The sequence below is a fragment of the Electrophorus electricus genome, chromosome 5, assembly GCF_041902795.1.
Source record: "Electrophorus electricus isolate QZ-2024a chromosome 5, ASM4190279v1, whole genome shotgun sequence".
NCBI classification, from domain to species: Eukaryota; Metazoa; Chordata; class Actinopteri; order Gymnotiformes; family Gymnotidae; genus Electrophorus; species Electrophorus electricus.
In genome coordinates, this window is record NC_137501.1 from 7588598 (window position 1) to 7607576 (window position 18979).

General features: G+C 40.9%; 1 protein-coding gene across 6 annotated transcripts in view; it reads left to right on the plus strand.

The window, feature by feature from the left end:
• The window catches only part of edil3a (EGF like and discoidin domains 3a), a 112269-nt gene that overhangs the window by 78365 nt on the left and 14925 nt on the right, over window positions 1-18979 (plus strand). For all 6 annotated transcript variants that reach the window (XM_027015065.3, XM_027015066.3, XM_081714070.1 and 3 more), the window contains 3 exons: window positions 1151-1306; window positions 1953-2097; window positions 2933-3117. In XM_027015065.3, the coding sequence (XP_026870866.1) occupies window positions 1151-1306; window positions 1953-2097; window positions 2933-3117 (486 nt within the window). The remainder of the gene's footprint in view (window positions 1-1150; window positions 1307-1952; window positions 2098-2932; window positions 3118-18979) is intronic.

The window sequence follows — 18979 nt, forward strand, 5'->3', positions numbered from 1 at the left end:
CTACAAATCCAGCCATACGTGACGTACGACCAAACATTAGACCCGCTCACCGTACGTTTAATTGGATTTTTAAAAAAGCCCAGGGGGCCCCCGCTGGATGACTAAATAATCTCTTTCGTGCCAGATGAGAATACGGCCTGAGGCGTAATGATACGTATTTGTCTCAGAGCGGTGGGGCCAGCGAGCCATGCGGCCGAGGGCCCCTTTGATGCATCTCCGTGGAGATTGCTCAGATAGAAGAGCACATCTAACCAGTGATTTGTGCAGGCTGCAGGGAGAGCCATCGCTTGCCCCGCTCTAACTTGGTGAATTAGCTGTCGTCAAGTGCGGCTGACGGCCGAGTTCTCGCACGTGTGCATTATCCACCCCCACCCCACTCAGTGGTATAACAAATCACTTTATGCTGTGTATCATAACTATTACTTTGCCCTCGTTTCATGGCTGCCTGTGTGAAAGTGCCGTCGTTTTCTCCGCTCCCGCCCCTTCCATGCTCTACAATAACCCCTTGCCCAACATTCACACACACACATATACACACACTCAGAGGCAGGGCTACACCTTAGGCAGAGCGTCACTAGCTTTGACTGACTGCTCTCACACGCCATTTCAAGGTAGACTAAATGCCTCAACCGCGTGCAGGGTCTCTAGGCATTCTGTGTAAGTAAGATAGACGAGTTTGTGGCGTTGAGTGGTGCAAGAGTCCTTATCAAAGCCCAGGAATTTACAGGCCTGCTGTGTGCTCAAGGATGACAGCCTATGTGTTGATTCAGTTTGTACCAAGATGAATTGAGACCAGCCAAGATGGGACAGAGCCTGTGTTTATGTATGAACAAGCACATGTAATGTACATGTATTATGTGTGCTCTTAGTATGAGGCATGTTGTACATGCAAATAAGCTGGAAACTCACTGCATCCATGATCTGTTGCTCTGTTATTTCCTTTAATACAGTCTCTCTCTGTCTCTGTCTTTCTCTCTGTCTTTCTCTCTCTCTCTCTCTATCTATATCTATCTATCTATCTCTCTATCACTCTCTCTTGGTCTCTCCTTTTCAATCTGCCCTTTTTTGTGAGCCTACATAAGAAGGTCACCACCGATTACCTCTCTTTCTTCCTCTCTCTCTCCCCTGTTCTCTTTGTCCTCTCCCCCAGATAAACCTGCAGAGAAGGATGCGGGTCACGGGGCTCATAACCCAGGGGGCCAAGCGCATCGGGAGCCCAGAGTACGTCAAGTCCTACAAAGTGGCCTCCAGCGATGACGGCAAGACCTGGAGGACTTACAAAGTCAAGGGCACGGACGACGACATGGTGAGATGCCTTTTTCATTAGCGGCTTGCACCTCACGTCATGTCAAAACCACTGCCACCCCTCCCGGTTTAGTGGATCCTTAGCCCAGAGTTTTTCTTCTGTTTGGAGAGGAAGGAGTGCCACAGGTGATGCCGGGCATGGGTGATTATTTTTGATGGAACCCCTCCCTGCATCTCCTATCAGCCAGGTTCTCTTTCCACTGCTAATGTAATTTTTTGTACAATCTCCTCTAATAACTATGGGTGAAAAATGCTGTTCTCTGTTATGTTGTTGTCTGCTTTTGTCTGGGATGTTCTTTTTCTTGTTCCGTGTCATTGTGTTAAATTGTCTATCTGATGTCATATGCTGCATGGGTGAACTTGAAGTTGTTTATTAATGTTGTTTATTGGCTTTGTGACAGGGATGTTCCAAGAACTAGAGGGCCTGTTGTTCCCGGAGTTACTCAGCAGTTCTTCTATCTATCAATTCTAACATTAAATACTAATTTAGGTCACATCAGTCACAATAGCCTGTTTCAATGCATTAGTCCCCATTGTACAGCAATTGCAACTGCTTTCAGTAGCTTTACAACACAGGCCATGATTGGTAAGACCTTTAAGAACAACAACAATATTTGTGTTGTCTTTATCATGCCATCAATTTTCAGATCTTCCGGGGAAACATTGACAACAACACCCCCTCAGCTATCTCATTCACACCACCCGTCGAGGCCCAGTACGTGAGGATTTACCCCCAGGTCTGCAGGAGACACTGCACCCTTCGCATGGAGCTTTTAGGCTGTGAGCTGTCAGGTTAGTTTCCACCATAGGTTGGAACTCATGGGTTGGAACTCTTTTTTTATTATTTTAGTATTATTATTATTATTATTATTATTATTTTATTATTATTACAAACTGTTATTTTGTTTATACTCATTACCAAAACTTAGTTAAAGAAATCTCTTTTAGCAGTTTTAGAAAAACATATTTCTATGACAGTTTCATAATACTGAACCTGAAAAATTAATAATGAAATTAAATGTGAATATACTGTCGTCACACTATATTATACTGAAATATTTCAATACAGTAGGGATACCTGTAAGAGTGTACACAGTGTTACATGTTGTTTTCTTATGACAACTAACATCTGTGCATGCTAATGTGCATTTTCATTGCTACTGTTTGTGCCCATGCTTTAAAAGACGTCTGGGGAAGAAAATATTTTGCAGCCTTGTAACAATGTCAAAGGCCATAAGTGAAGAAGTTCAAGGCCAATTTGTTATCCTGAATCCTGAAAATCTACCCCAACTCCACATTCCTCATCTTAGTGGAGTTGGGCTAATGGACTGTATCGTCTTTACTGCAAAGGCTCCTCCAAAAAATATAATCTCTAACTTTGGTCTCAGGCTAAACCAGGCTTCCATTCAGTTGCTGTGCACAGCACCTTGATAAAGTGTGGAACAATGTCTAAACAGCCCCAACAGTGTCCATTTTCCTCCGCAATGCTTTTTCAATTGCTAAAGATTATTTGAGTGGAGGAGCTTTAAACCCACCCAGCATGTGCGGGACGATTTCCATGTTTGACATCCAGTCTGCTGTAGTGGCCTTGAGCCTTGGGTTAATTGTATGCAATTCCTCTTTGCAGGATGCTCTGAGCCACTGGGCATGAAATCTGGCCATGTTCAGGACTACCAGATCACGGCATCCAGCGTTTTCCGAACGCTCAACATGGACATGTTCGCCTGGGAGCCCGGCAAAGCTCGGCTGGACAAGCAGGGAAAGGTCAATGCCTGGACAGCCGGCCACAGTGACCAGTCCCAGTGGCTGCAGGTACCATCTCCTCTGCTTCTCAGTGCATTTCAGTTTGTTTGGCTGCACATTAACTCTACCAAGTACACAGTCAGGCTGCCGTGCTTAACACGCAGGCAAATCGTCATCAGAGAGGAAGAAGCAGCAGCATTTTGGAAGTTTTGTGAGTGAGAAGCCATTTAAAACCAGGACTGTTTTTTGTTTGTTTTTTTTCCCCCATACTTGTCTTCTTCCACATCACAACTTCTAGATTGGTTTTGACATCTGGGTATTTAGTTGGAATTACTGTTTTCCAGAAGCTTGTAATCCTTTTAAAACCATGAAAAACATTGTTCTGCGCTTTTGACCCAGATCTTCAGTGACACTCCCTCTTAAAACATATCTAAATATTATAAATATTCATATAATAAGCAACAGCCAGTGATATAACAGAACTGAGATAATCCTGGGCCACTAGCAGAGCAGTGTTTGCCTGTTCTTTAGGTCCACTGAAAGCAAGTTGAATCAACACGGGATGTGAGATGTTAAAGACCCTGCAGTTAAAACAGGCTGCAGGGCATTCTTTACTACTTCTGAGTTCCCTTGGCCAGACAGCTTTGCTGCGATCATGCTGGATGTTTATGACCGGGCATTAAATCAGGCATGTGGGTTCGTGCCTGGGAAAGTAGGACTAGAGCTAACACCATTTACCTCACTCCAACAAAACCACAGCAAACCATCTCTTATCTCCACTTCCAGAGAGCTATTGTCAGGCTCTTCACTCATTGTTCATTATGGTAACTGATCACTTCCAGCCAGGTCTTTGGCAAGCACCATTTCTCACTATGTGCAATAAGCCAGGAGCTGTGCTGGTGCTGCAGTTTTGCGACAAACACCTAGAACTAAGAACACAGTTTGGAAGTGTTTTGGGTCATTGCATTGTGACCACATACACTTTATCAACTTTACCCAAGCATAATAACATAACAATGAACAATGAATATTACTGTAAAGTTTAATTTTAAACTTTCCCAGTTGTAGCATATTGTACTTCCTGTTAGCACTGACTGGTAAAGCTTCTTAAAGGCGTGTTTTACCCACCAATCTTTATATGCCTACCTATAACAACTAGCTTCTACTAGCTTTCACCATCTATGATTCCAACACACAGCACATATTATAAACTTCTCAGAACGATTTTAATTTTGATGGAAAAAATGAGAATCAAAATTGTGTGAATGGAACAGTGAATTTTTACATGCCAGCAGATCGAGTGGTGTGAGCTCAGCAATCGTCCTTTTCACCTTCAGCCTGTGAGTGCGATGAACCTCTAGGCTCCTGCTAAAGCTGGCACACCAGCACCAGATCCATAGTGCTTGGCCTAATCACGCACATTCGTCTGGAGCTGAAAGCCAGCTTCATCTCTGTCAGGTAGACTCGGTGAAATCACTAATCACAGATTGAGGGGGGCAAAGAAAGAGGCAGGGTTTGTCAGCCAGCCAAGCACAGCCAATCTTTATTAACAAAGCTCATTTTAGTTTATTGTAAATTGGTTAATTGGTGGTAGATTTTATTTGTCTGCTCTACTTTAAATTTAATTTGATGCGCCATTTTATTCTGTTGCCTAGCAAACAATTTATATTACAGACAAAACCCAGTAGAGCAAAATTAGCTGTGATACTTGACAAAACCCAGAAGTGTTAGTCTGTAAAAGCCACTACAGGTGCAGATTCAGCATTCTACAATACAGATTTAAACACTATGCAAATTGTGGCAGTCCAAAATGGTAACCATATTTTTTTTTTAAAGCTTTATACTTTATTACTGCAAAACATAAGCTATATAGAAAATTCTATATTTACACTTCATGGAAATGGAAATTCTCTCACAATCATGCAAACTCTATGAGACCGAGATCTAGATATTCTAAATGTCTTTTCTAGAACAGTTGCCATGGTGAATAATCGATTATCAGTGACATTACAGAGCGAATTCCAACTCGAAAGATTAATGGAATTAATCAAGCTTAATGACAAATTAAGTATTGCAATTAATCAAGTCAACTGCTTTGCTGCAGGGACTAAAGGAGAAAAAGTCTGCGAGCTTCTCTGAGAGAGTCCAGTCAAGCAGAACACGCCTGTTTGCACACGCTTGACCCAGTGGCAGGCTGAAGTACTGCAGCTCACTCTCCACGCATCCGTTATTATTTTGAATTACCTGATATATTTCTTTATTTTTTGCATTATTATTAGTGGGGTCAGAAGTATGCTAACTAATCCTGATGCTTCTGCCTGTAGCTTACAGTGCTGACGTAAAGGAGGTGATGTCTTCATATGCTGAAGTCCAGATGTCCTAGCAGAACCGATGGTCCCTTGTCTTGATATGGTTTTTACAGAGCGTTTTGGCTCAATACACTAATTACCAATTTAGGCAGTGCTGGATAATTGAGGCTCATCTAAAGTTGCTTATTGTTATTCCTACAGCCTAAAAGAAGGTCATATTTTGCACATTTCTGATTAAAAAAAATATAGTCATTTCCAATTAAAGGTAGTCCTCTTTGTTATCACCAGATTTTGCAAAGTATTACAAAGAACTCTTTATTTCCCTAGCCAGCATTCTTGTTAATGATTTTCAGCAATGCCGATAATTCTCCGGTTCATTCTGGCAGCTGTTTGCTCTTCATGTTATGTGCCATTCCTGTTCTCTGGTGCCATGAAAATTCAGGGGGTTGTTTTGTGTTGTTTTTTTTTAAGAATGGCTATTCTCATGCCTTCTGAATGTAGAATTTCAGACATTTTTTCTCTATTCATGAAAAAACCTTCCTACCTATGCAGCAACGTAACTAATCAATCAGGAGACCATTTTCCAGCAATCTACTAATTATTGATAGCCCTAGCCATACTGTATGGTATAATGCCTGTCCACCATTACTCAACACGTGGATTTCCCTGTCAGTTGATTGTTGCTGTTCATGAAAGAACTGCCATAGTTGGTAATGTGGAGCAAAATCAGGACAGTAGTAGGAGTGAGGTCTGGGGGCAACTAAAATAAAATCAACAGGTATATAGATTTTAAGCCTTATTCCAAGTATAGCACCGAAAAGCTATGACAGTATAAATGTCGCATTGAACTAAAAAAATCACGAAGTCACTGTCTTGTTTACTTGGAACACACGCTCCCCTCCAAGCTTCTTCCCTTTAAAACAGCCATCAATCATACCAAAGTTAAACACTAACGAGGCATGCACATTCAACGTCATGTTAATAAATCCCGTCGACAAGCCTGGCTTCAGTTGGCAGAAACCAATTACGCTTTATTGCTCCAAAAGGACAGGAGGTCTCTGGACATTTCTGCCTCAGAGAAAGGGACACATGAGCAAGTTATTCTGCTCATGAATCTGTTTTGCCTGGGCTCCTCCTGAGCATCCTATCCAGACTGGTACCTCCTGTTTGAGCCATTGCTTTTTCAACTTTTCCCCCTCCTGCTTCTGGTCCTCCTAAAACAAGCAGATTTTACCTTCTCAGTTGTGCTTTACTGCCTCTCTGATTCTAAACCAGAGTCTCTTACTGACAGGCTTCAGCCCTCATCTTTCCAGGAGGGTGAGGTTCTGCTCATCTACTGATCGATTGAATCTTAACCATTATAAACTGTTTACATGTCGAATGAGTTTGAGCAGGCTCACATCACTGCATATGTTAGTTTAACAGAGGCTCATTTGGAATGACAAATGATGTAAAACATAGGTGAGAAACCTGTCTTCAGAATTTGAAAATTGTCCCACTAATGCCTTGCTTTGCTCTCTAAAACATCATTCATTGTTGTTACTAGCAGTATTGCGCTACACAGCAATAATCAAATGACTCCTTGAAGAGACGCAGAAATGCATCTTGTAAATGCCGCTGGAAGAGGATGGCAGCTTTGTCTGAATGGCTGAGCAGACGCCTTTGAAAGTGGTCCATTTATGCAGCAGCTTTAGAGCGCTCATTGTCTCTGCGCATTTAGCCAGAGGTCATGTGTGACATGACTGAATGGTTTTTATTTTATTTATTTATTTCCTTTTATCTTCTGAGGACCTGCAGCCTTTGACAGAGATGTATCACAGGTAGTCTAATTATTCTGGCTTTCAAATCTCTGGGAAGTAGGCTTGTAGACAAAATGATTCCCAAATCACAAATAGCAAAGCAGTTACGGTTTACATTGCCCCCCTAAAGCGCTGTGTTGGCACAAGTTACAGCATTTTGTGCTTCACTAAGTCCTATTTTAATGCCAGATTCTGCTCACTCTCTTTTCTTGCCAGGTCTAAAATCTCAAGTTACCATATCATCAAATTCAAAGTTGAGGTGTTTAAATCATCCCTAAGGTTTTCGGTACACTTGTAACACATACAGCAACTGACCCATCTTCCTTTCCACTTTTATTATCTTCATTATAAAGCCACTCAGGACCCGCCTAAGTGGCATCTCTGCCTCTCAGCACTACGGATGTCCCAGCTGAAAGAGGAGCGGTTGCACCACTAAACAAAAAATAAAAATAAAATAGACTCCATGGACTGTAAGATAGTATCCACTCCAAGCTTCTGCTCTTGAACACTGATGGTGGACAGGTCTGCACAGCTACGCTGTCTGGAGATGGACTTACCAGGCCGTGCTGCAAGCTACTGCTTTGTAGTTGCAATGGTCCAGGCCTTTGTAGAGGAAGGAACTGGTCACTGATAAAGACATTTTGTTCAAGCCCCACAGCTCAAAGACCAGTAAATAAATAAATGAGGTAGAAGTGGACCGATTCTTCCTACTCTTGATCACAGTTGTTCAAAATATGGAGCTGGTTGGCTCTTTCCTTATGGCTCCAGGTAGGTTACTTTGTTTTTGTTTTTATAACAACCTGTAACAACATACACAACCACCCCTGTAGTCCATGAATTCGCCCTGATTTCAGAAGGACCTTGATTCTGCATCGGTTCTCTGTGCTCTTCTTTGACTTGTGTGTCCTCTTCCTTGTGCGTAACATAGACAGATTATTATTAGGTCTACAAAGATGCATTGCGGTTTAATTCGGCATCCGGAACTCCAGCAACCTTTGATCACCTTCCTAGGCATGATCGTGGTCAGCCACGAAGTGAGTGTGATCGCAAAGCAAGAGCTTTATTTTGAGATGCTTCGGGATGAGATGGCAAGGCTCTCGGAAGCCCAGGCTAGGTGACTCACGCTTCCAGCTGGATGAGACCAATTAGCCAGTTACGCACATTAACACACAAATCACACAGTGTGGGGTCTTGCCAGCGAGCGCCTCAACACTTCTTTACAGCCCTGCAACTGCACTATCACTTAGTTACCAGGCACACAGAGGCGCCTGGCTCTCCGTGCCAGATTGCTAGCGGAACCTAATGGATTGGCTCCTACAATAATAAACATTTAATTCTGGGGGGTTTTGGAAGGACTCTTTTGGAAGCAGCCATTCAGTTCCCATCTAGTTTATGCAGAAGTTGGGCAAATACTACAAAGACAATGATGGGGTAAATTCATCAGGTGAAATGCATTCTGCATGTCAAATTCTCCTTCAGTACCAACAGATTAAAAATTAGACAGCCGTTACTTTGCCTAATATATATAGTGTATCCAAAAGGATTATTGATATTCGTAGGACAAATGCATAACAACAGACACACAGTGAGAGAAAGATACAGAAAGAGAGAGAGAGAGAGAGAGAGAGAGAGAGAGAGAGAGAGAGAGGAAAAAGGTAGGTAGATTATGCAGAATGTCTGTAGAATGTGCGTAATAGCTCCTCTTGTGTGAAGTCCAGTCTGCAATCCCACGCTTCGTCCAGTGCAGATTCACCCCACATCTCTCAGACATGCCTGGAGCAGAAGGCAGTTGCATGCTTCATCGCCCAACTAATGTGAATAAACTTGATGTTTATTTATATTATTGTAAAGGTGCTATGAAATGATCTCTCAGATATAGATTACACATTAGCACTGAAACACCTTGTCTTGCATGGATTGGTTCAAGTTTCAAGGGTCACAATGTGAAGATCAGAGGACAGAGGGACAGTTGCACTAACCCTGCATAGCAGACCACGCCAACATTTGTCAGTCAGCTGTGTTTGAGCCGGTGTGGTTGACACCATTATGTCACATTATGCAAAGGTTTATGTTTAATGGATTTTTTTTTATATAACTGATAATATTTAAAGAAGTGGATTTTTAAAAGATGTGTATTTCTGTTGTTTAAAATAAAAACAGAACTAAAAGTAATTCAACTAAAATATTTCTACTGAGTCCTTACTTCTTTACATATTTAAATTTTTGGACATTGGAAATAAAAGAGTAACATGATTATCTTTCCATTGTCCATTGTCTCCCACAATATCTTATCTTCTGAATTTCATTTACACATATAATGCACTGACCTCAGGAGCCACCCAGCCTTACTGTATAGTGGAACTGTCACAGGATGAGTGAAAGCTCAAACTAGTTCCTAAGGCAGTATGTTTTCCATTCATATAAATGCTGTTTGTACTACATCATCTCCATAATGTAACAAACCTTAGATTAGTCTACTTAAAAAAAAAAGCCATTTACCCTCAAAACATGAGTTTTCTGCTTGTTTTGTTAAAATTCTGGAAATGTTGAGCACACAGTTGTGGTATATGTTTTTTTAATATTGTTTGTATCCACATTAATTATCTACATACAGCTGAACTCATAGGAAATGTAAATCAACTCATTTTCAAGCTTGCCAATGTCATATCTGTATTTAAATAAAATGTCATATCTGATCTTGGATCAGCTTGCAAGAACAAATACCACACAGGATAATTGTAAGGCTACACAAGCCCCGTAACTGTAAGGCTACATGAGTCCTACTGAATCCCCTTGCTTTTGTGAACAAAAAAAAAGACTAAACAACAAGTCAACATACCAATTTATTTCACTGTAGCAGTGTGCAAAGCTTAGCTTTCTATAGTTATAAGGAATGTATTGTCACACTGACCATGGTTTTTGGAATTCCTGTTCCTGAGACAGTTTCCTGAGAAATCCGATTTTTTAAGCTTCCTATAAAAAATACCCATCAGAGTCCATATTAACAAGTGAAACAGGACATGTGGGATCCCCTTTCAGTCCCTTTTCATCCATTTAACTTAATTTTTAAAATGCTGAGCTACACTATTGTGTATTTTAATGTTGTCATAGAAAACATCGCCAGCATGTCAGAAATCGTAATCAAATCGAGCAATTTTGCAGGTCGGAGCAATTGCCCCGTAATTGTAAGGCTACATGAGTCTGACCCATCCTCTGCATCACCATAGCTGACCAAGGTCACCAGCAAGCTGCTTGAAGCCAATTGTGAGTTTCCCCTCTCATTTCTCATTTGGCGTCTGATTACTCCATGTTTTCTCGGCTAGTTATCTCCTGTATGGTGATAAATGTGTGTGACGGCTTGTTCATAGCCACACACATAATTAGGCCCGCCTCTAACACTTCTCTGATGTAGCCAACCTCCCACATTACGGCCGTGAGTTCATAATTGGCCCTCGTTAATGTTACCCACAGTTCAAAGCTGGACTCACAACCCACCGTGACTCCTCTCTGATGTATTGCAGTCATCGCCGTAACTTATACAGCTGTCATTAATGTAGCATAGTTGATTTAACACTACACCTCTGGCAGCTGAGGCGTTCATTTATCTGTATTTTGCAAATAGTAAGTGATCCAAATGAGAAGGGAAATGGAGCAATAATCCATAGAAAAATGAACCATTATGTAGGTTTGTTCTCACATTGCCTTATGTGCTTGTTATTCTCATCAATTTTTTTTTTTTACCACTGGTATAGAGTAATGGATTTAATACAATCATTTTTTACTTCTACTTCTTATTCTATTCAGGCTATATCCAGTGGTATACCTTTTTATTCAAACCAGTTCCCCATGCATGGATCATTAAAAAAAGACCCTAAACTTTTTCATGAAGTTTTAACTTCTAATTTAAGAGTAATGAGAATTAAAGTGACCAGAGTCCTGCTGTTCTGCAGAAAGATCCATCTCAGGAGGATTTTACTCGGGTTTGATCAAACTGTCCTTTTGTGTCATACTAAAGTAGGTTTTATATTGTTTTTATCTGTTGTAAAACATGCATGCAATTTCAGCTCTTCTATTACCATTGTTGTCTTAACACACACACACACACACACACACACACGCGCGCGCGCGCGCACACATTTAAAATAATTTATTAATGTAGCATACTTTTTTTGGTTCCATTTACTTAACTTATTTCAAATCCCAAGAGCTGTTTCCTGATTACATAATGTTTGCTGTAGGCAGTGTTTGTTATTATTATGTATGCATGCTTGTGTTTCTTTGTCGGAAAGCCAGGTGCACCAGTATGCCCACGCTGTCGACGCTAACCCATACAGGCTGGTGAGGTGTCAGCCCTTTTACAAATTGCTGAGCCTTTGCCCAAGTGTAGGAGTGAAAGCCTGGGACATTAATTAGATTGATTCCTGCAGGATTGATTCCTGCTAGATTGCACAGCCTTGATTAACACCAGCAACTCTGCTAACAGAAACATGTGTTTGTGTTAATCAGAGAACAACCCCTAATGGCTTCAGGGTTAGAAAGGAGTTTCACCTGATGAGGGCATCCGACATCAAATTAGTATAGGATGTTCCTCATAACTGTTCTTTGCTCCTGACTCAAAAGCCGTGCTACCAGATCCTCGAATGAACTAGATGTCCAATTCGAACAAGAAAGAAAGGGAAGAAAAAATAAACATCAGTAAATATGGAGAACACCACCTGAGTTTAAAAAGTGCATCTACATAGGTTATGGGAGGGTCTCAGAAATCCTCTGAAAGCCATTCTTTTGATTAAATGTCACGCATGCAAAATGAAAGACAGCGCACTGCGGCTGGAGCCGAAGGAGAGCGGCCGCAACTGCCGTTCTGGATTTATGGTAACAGTGCGCGAAATGCACCGCTAATGTGCCACGCCTTGTCCAAAGGGCACCTCGCTCTGCCATTTTTACCTGTCAGGTCAAAGACAATCGCTGTTGGCTTTGGCCCCAGTTTTTTGACTAAAAACCATGAGCATCTGACGTGTGTGCCGTGGGTTCAAACGCATTCTTCACAGCCAGGCGTGCTGACTTTTTTTGATCATTATGTGTCTTATTACCCTGCCGTGCAGAGGAATCGATTCTACCACCACCCGTGGCCATGTTGTCCTGCTAAACTAATTGAAAGGCACCATGCAATGCAGTCTTCAGGTTTCCAATACAATTAGCAAGCAGGGAGTAACACTTTCATGAGGAAGAATAAGGAAAACCTTTACACACGTGCCTAGTGATCTATCCCAATATACTTTGGCTAAAGAGGCATTTTACCTGCTCAGCAGTTATTGACAGAGTGTAGCATTCACATAAATAGCATTTGCTTTGCATAAATCTTTCTGTTCATCTGCTCATTTTAACCAAATAACTTATTCTGAATTACATACTGTGCATTTCAGTTTAGTCTAGAAGTTTAGTGCAGTGTTCTGTGGGCTCATGACTGGAGATTTTGGCTTATGATGACAAGTAATATTATCTGGTGTGAGTTAGACATATTGGATGAAATGTAAAATGACCTGGTATGAATTAGACATATTGGATGAAACGATTAATGATTCATGCAGAAAAATATATTTTCTTACTTTGATTTTGTGTTAACTATTGATTTTCTTTAACTATTCTTGCATTCATTCATTCATTCATTCATTCATTCATTCAACAAATTAGATTGGTTGCTTGACAGAAATTCTGTCACTATTATTTGCTTAGTCAGAAGTACTACTTAAAATAAACAAAACAAAGTGCATTTTGCCAAAATGCTATCAGAAATTTAGCTATTTCTCATTTATGCTTCCCTTTTCCCATTTCAGTTTCCATCAGCAAGGCTGTTAATGTGATTAGCTGCCAAATAATTTTTTTTACCGCAGGCCGAATGGAACGTGCCTGTCTCTTCACATTTCACTTTCAAACCTGCTTCCTTTCTTCCACCAGTCACCCTTAAATGGATTATGTCATTGCACTGAGCTTCTGTTCATTCTTCCCATTGCGGTTTTATTACTGTGTAAACATCCCCAACTGTTTTCGCTGCGGTCATCACATTTATGTGAACTGACTCATGTTTCAGTAAGTTTGCTTTCTGTGAATCTCAACATAAAGACCAAAATTCTGCATTTGTGTATGGATAATTCTCTATGTACATGCCCTGGATAGGAAATTTAAAAATTCCAAAGGTGAGGTAATAAACTAAGGTAATAAAGCATGCTTACTAATGTTTGGCACCATTTAATGTGATAGCTTGAGGAGAATAAACCAGGCCTGCAATCATGCTGTGTGTGTACAGCACCTGTTTCCATTAACATTTGTTTACCATTTGCTTTGTTTACCGTTTAACAATGCACCTTAATTGTGTAAGAACATCACAGGCAAGGAGCTCTGCCATTGTACCTCCATTGTATCTACTCAGAAAATGAAACTGCTGAAATGGCACAACTGCAGTTTATGGGACACATGAACTGTAGACTGCATACATGCACCAAGTTTAGTCCATTATCCATCAGGCATCATGAAAACAGGCAGTGGGCTAAACTTGCAGTAGACAATTCCAAGCTGAAGGAACCAAACTCAGGAAAAGGATAAAAATGGGATATGTTAGGGACCAGAAAATAAATCTCTGAGTCAGTAACACACATAAAAAATGGTATTCAATAAAGCACAAATGGTGAATGGTGAATATATTGAGTTCTAATAAGTCCTTAATTAACCTCAGCAGCAAATTGTGTGATATTTTGTGTGTGTGGGGGGGGGGAATGGCAGGGGTCAGGGTGGAGTCAAAGGTGCAACAGGCAAACCTAGGGTGAAAGAACCTGCAGTGGAGATTCCTATACATAAAAGCTGCATGACAAGAATACCAGCATGATCTTACTTTAAGATTCGATGTCCCCATTAAAACAATTGTCTTATCTAGACCTATCTGTAGAATACAATTTGAACATGGATCGAATTTAATGATTGAACAAAAAGATTACATTCAAAGATCTGTTAAAGATCAAGTATTTCGGTGTTGGGTACCCCACCTCTGTCCTAGGCCAGAGTTCAGAAGAGTTTTATGATTTCTTGGCTGTTATGCATCTACTAAACCTGTAAATTAAACAAAGAGTTGAATAAGGTCTGTTTGGGCTGGATATCACCTGAGACAGACTTTCGCACTCCAGGACTGAAATTAAGCATTATGGCTTTAAGTGTAGCTTAACAGTATTGGCCAATGTCCAGTGCAGGCTTGAAGTAGCCCCTACCTGAGTGCGATTACTCAACATGTTCACCGACCTGCAAATCATCTCAAACGCCTAAGCGAATATAAAGCAAGGCTGATTGGAACGATTGATCCCCTCTAGGACACAAACCCTTTAGTGGATCCATTACAGCCAAATGGACAGGAAGGGTTTTACAGTAGAAGAATTCTCTATTAAAGACCCTGCTGCATTAACCCAAATGACTATATTCGAGCTGATGGGGAAGTGTAGCGTTTTACTTAGCATTAACTAAAGCCCATTCTTTGATTTAGCACTCGCTCTTAATTGAATATGTCCACTCTCTTGGTGTTTCCTTTCACAATGGTGTATTTTATGCATGAGTCATCTTCTGTAGGGCACTTAGCTGAGGTTCGCTTGTGTAAATAATGCATGAACAAAAAGCCTGCAGTGAGCTGAGATGCTGTCGAGTTCATTTGACTTTGGGCACCGGCTCCAAATTGGAGCTGCTTTTGCACATGAAAATGTTTTGGCTGGCTCTTCCTTTCTGTTTCCCCCCACCCTGTGTATCAACCTGTGTCATTCTCACTCCCCTTCTCTCTCGGATCCAAAAATGCTGACACCACCCCCCCCCCCCCAATTCTTGCTTTTCATTCACTTTGTTAAACATCGGGATGACAAGAAGCAAATTTAAATGTGTGGATTGCCTGAAAGGACTTGCTTGATGCATGCAAATTGTACACCACCAGGGACTAATTGGCTCAACCTGTTTTAAAGGGTTGTCTCACTTGCCTTCTTGTTGACGGCAATTATTCCCTCAGCAATTCTAAACAGTTTAAACAGATATGATCTCTTTCCTAATTTTAGCTTCTTTCCCATTAAGATAAGAAATCCAGCACAAACTTTTACTTTAGCATCAATTAATGCCAGTGCAACTTCACCTATCTGAAGGAGGATTCTGGACTGAACCCGTGCTACAAAATGACCAACAGTTAAAAATCTTGGCATGGCAAACATTTGGTGCAACCATTTGTAGACATTTAAAGAAACAGGCAAAAGTAAACAAGCAGCCATTTCATTTCTACTGATAAAACACCAGTTGAATGTGTTGAATAAACAACATCATTGTTGCTTGTTTCCTTTACAGGTAGCTGTGTCTACTGTGTCCATAGGGTACAACTCTGGATTTCCCCCATGTATGGCGTACAAAGCTGTCACTTTATGAGGGCGAGTGTGCCGTTAGCTAAGCCTTAGGGCACAGGACATGTCCAATTTGTCATGTGGCCAAACCTAATCCCTGCTGAAATACTTCTGCTTGAACTCAAAATGGCTGCCTCAGAGACTGACATAAACCATGTTCGCTTTTTGAAAAGGCAAATGACTCGTGTGTTTTGTTTCAGTGTCACGTATTGGACTTGGATTTAGTTTATTGCCAATTGAAGTAAACCTGTGTTATGGTGTTATGGCTGAGTGGGGCATATCATCAAAGAAGTGCACATAGCATTGTCCCAATGTGGAAATCGAGTGTCTGTTCACCAGTAGTCATGAAAGTATATGGAAAGTATGGAAATTAAGCAAATTATGCTAGTTTCAGGAACACTCCGCAAACTACCATAGCCCAATATGCATATATGAAGTCAGTTTTATTTGATTACTTCCAAACCAATGTTCTGGGTGTCACACTCCCTGCCCCTGACTCGGTTTCCCATCAGTCACCTGCCCCAAACCCACCAGTCACAGCCAGCTCCTGCATTCTGCCTCCCCTGTTTATTGAATACCTACACCTGTTTCTAATTCCCTTTGCCTATTTGACCTGTCGTTATTCATTCACTCTTTGTGAAGTATTGACTTCGTCCATTCCTGCATACTGAGCGTTCTTCTAGTCTGTTTCTTTGGTTACCGACCAGTTTCTGCCTGTTTTTGTCTTAGCCCTATTTTCTGATTTTCTCTTAGTCCTATTCCCCTCTGGTTTGTTTGCCTTATCAGACTGCTCTCTGGTTATCACTACTTGGGACTGTTTTCCCATTTTACCGTAAACCCATTCCATCTGCACTGTTTTTGCTTGATCTAGATATTGACCTGTTTTTGTATCTCCACCACTGTTTTGGATTTCCCCTCTATTAATACATTTCTTGTGTCTCATAACTGGGATCTGCTGCATGACACTGGGAGGTTGCTCATATTCCTGTACTAAGTATCACATTAAACTCTGGAATGCACTGCTGTGCTCTGGCTCTCATCTCTGTGAGAAGACAGCATTCTCCTTTATCTCCTCCTCATCTAAACACAAGCAGTGCCATTTCTCATAGCACAATTGTTGCATTACACTGGTGACAGTATCGTGCGAAGCGTAGTCCGTCACACCTTGCTGCGCCCTAAGAATTATTTTTTATTAATTTATCCGTTTGTTAATCGATTTGTTGGTTTATCCATTTATTTATTTATTTATTTTTAATGAGACCAGCCCCAGAAATCCAAGCTAGCCATCACAGTCTTCAAAGTCAATGTAGCCAGGGATGGAAAACAGGCAGGAGGGAGCAGGGGAAGGGAGGTTTCAGGACTGAGGGCATCTCACAAGCTAATTATCTTATTTTTTCCCCTTAATTCAGTGCTGTGAGGTACAGGGCAATGCTGTAAATGGAGTCTTTTTTTTCTCGCTTTCCTTTTGATAGCTACCTGTGACAGCAATTACGTGTCCTGCTCCAAGGCCCTCTTTTGTTTTGTCAGCCTCGTTGGTTGGAGCGAGATTAGCTACACATGTGTCAAGTAATCAAAGCCTCGCATGACTGGCTCAGCATTCCTGTTCATTTCCAGCTCACTTTGTTCACCACTCGCATGCACAGCGATTACTCTGACTGTCCATCGGACCAGGCTGTGACGCTTAACCCTTAATGACATGCTTCTGGAGCTGTTGCCAAATTCATGATTCTTTGTTACTTTTTAGTAGTGTCATCGATCACTGGTCAAAGCACAGTTTCTCCGCTTGCACTGCAGGAGTGAAGTTGGTTTGTTACACTAGACTGCAGCTGAGGGGACCAAAGGCATTTGACACTAAAGGAATTAAGAAAGGTCATGGCTCAAATGATGAAATAAAAATACAGAAAACCTCCTACATGTCTTTCAGTTATTAATGCCAATACATTTACCTGACACTTTTATCCAAAGTAACTTACAATTATGAGTAAGTACAACCTGAGGGTTAAGGGCCTTGCTTAGGGGCCCAACAGTGGCAACTTGTCAGCAGTGGGGCTTGAACCAGCAACCTTCCAATTACAAGTCAAGTACCTTAACCATGAGCTACAACTGTCAACTAAATAAATGCCAGCTATGTGTGATCATTAGTTGCTATTATTATTATTGTTATTATTATTTGCTGGGCTATGTATCTTATACCATATATCTTACATCTATTGTATTATATTCAAACTTACTAGCTAGTGTTACCAATCATGTCTGTAGTTATTTCTGGGTGCATGTGGATGGTGCAAAGTTTGCTGAGGGAAGCCAACAATTCTATCCGTGACTAATTTCATTTTGCTTGGTATTTTCCCCCTTTAGCCTCAGCTGAGTCTGTGAAAAAAGCAAGGGGAAGACCCTGTTCTTCTGCAGTGTAAGCACTGACCAGCCAAATGGGCTTTGGGGTCTTTAAAGCTCCTGCTCGGCGCCTTTGGGTACTGGCTGGCAACCATGCATTCTGCCATTGCCACACATGCCTTTGAATAGCCCTAGTAACAATAGCAGACAGAGCCCACAACAACGCAGACCATATGCCACTACATGTTGTTCCCTTTCCTAGTCGCAACTACTTGTGAGTTGCTTCTGTCCTGAAAATCTTTATTCGTGGATTTAAATAGAGTGTAATTTATTTTCTTATTCTACAAAAAAAGAATCCACTTATTGGAAGCTCATTTCTCTTCTTCTTGCCATGACATATAAGTGTGATATATATATATATATATATATATATATATATATATATATATATATATATATATATATATATATATATATATATAAAAGTCAGACAAAACAAATGCACTCCCATGATTGGTTTGTCTTTTTGTTCAGCTGTTGTAGGGCTCTGCATCTCATTTTCAGTGTATTAACTCTACTTGTGCATTCAGTAGTTGAGAGACTCATCATGTTACGCCATAGACCGTATGAATGCAAATGAGCTATATGACCTTTACTTTTGAGTCTCAACACAAATATATACAGAATGATTTTAAAAGCTTTACTATATCAGAGTAAGCAGGATACAGCCATTGTTTTGATTCCTTTGGTAAACTTGGCTGAGTGTTTGCAGTCCAGCTCATGTGTGTATCATTCACATGGAGGCATGACTGAAAGCTCTGCTATCACAAACTCCATTTATAAACTGCTTGAACTGCCTGGTCTTTATCATCATGAGGAGAATGGTTCCCCTTTGAGCTCCCCATTTAGCAACTTAGATACAGGTTTGTGGTAAAATTAATATAAGAATATTTAAATAAGCCAAAAAGTCAAATAATAACTGCTGTGAAACCATGTCTGCCATGGAGCATCTATAGCTTTGCCTTAAAACTACTTAAAGCTGAACTCACATGACATGCAGCATTTTGGGGTTCTGAAT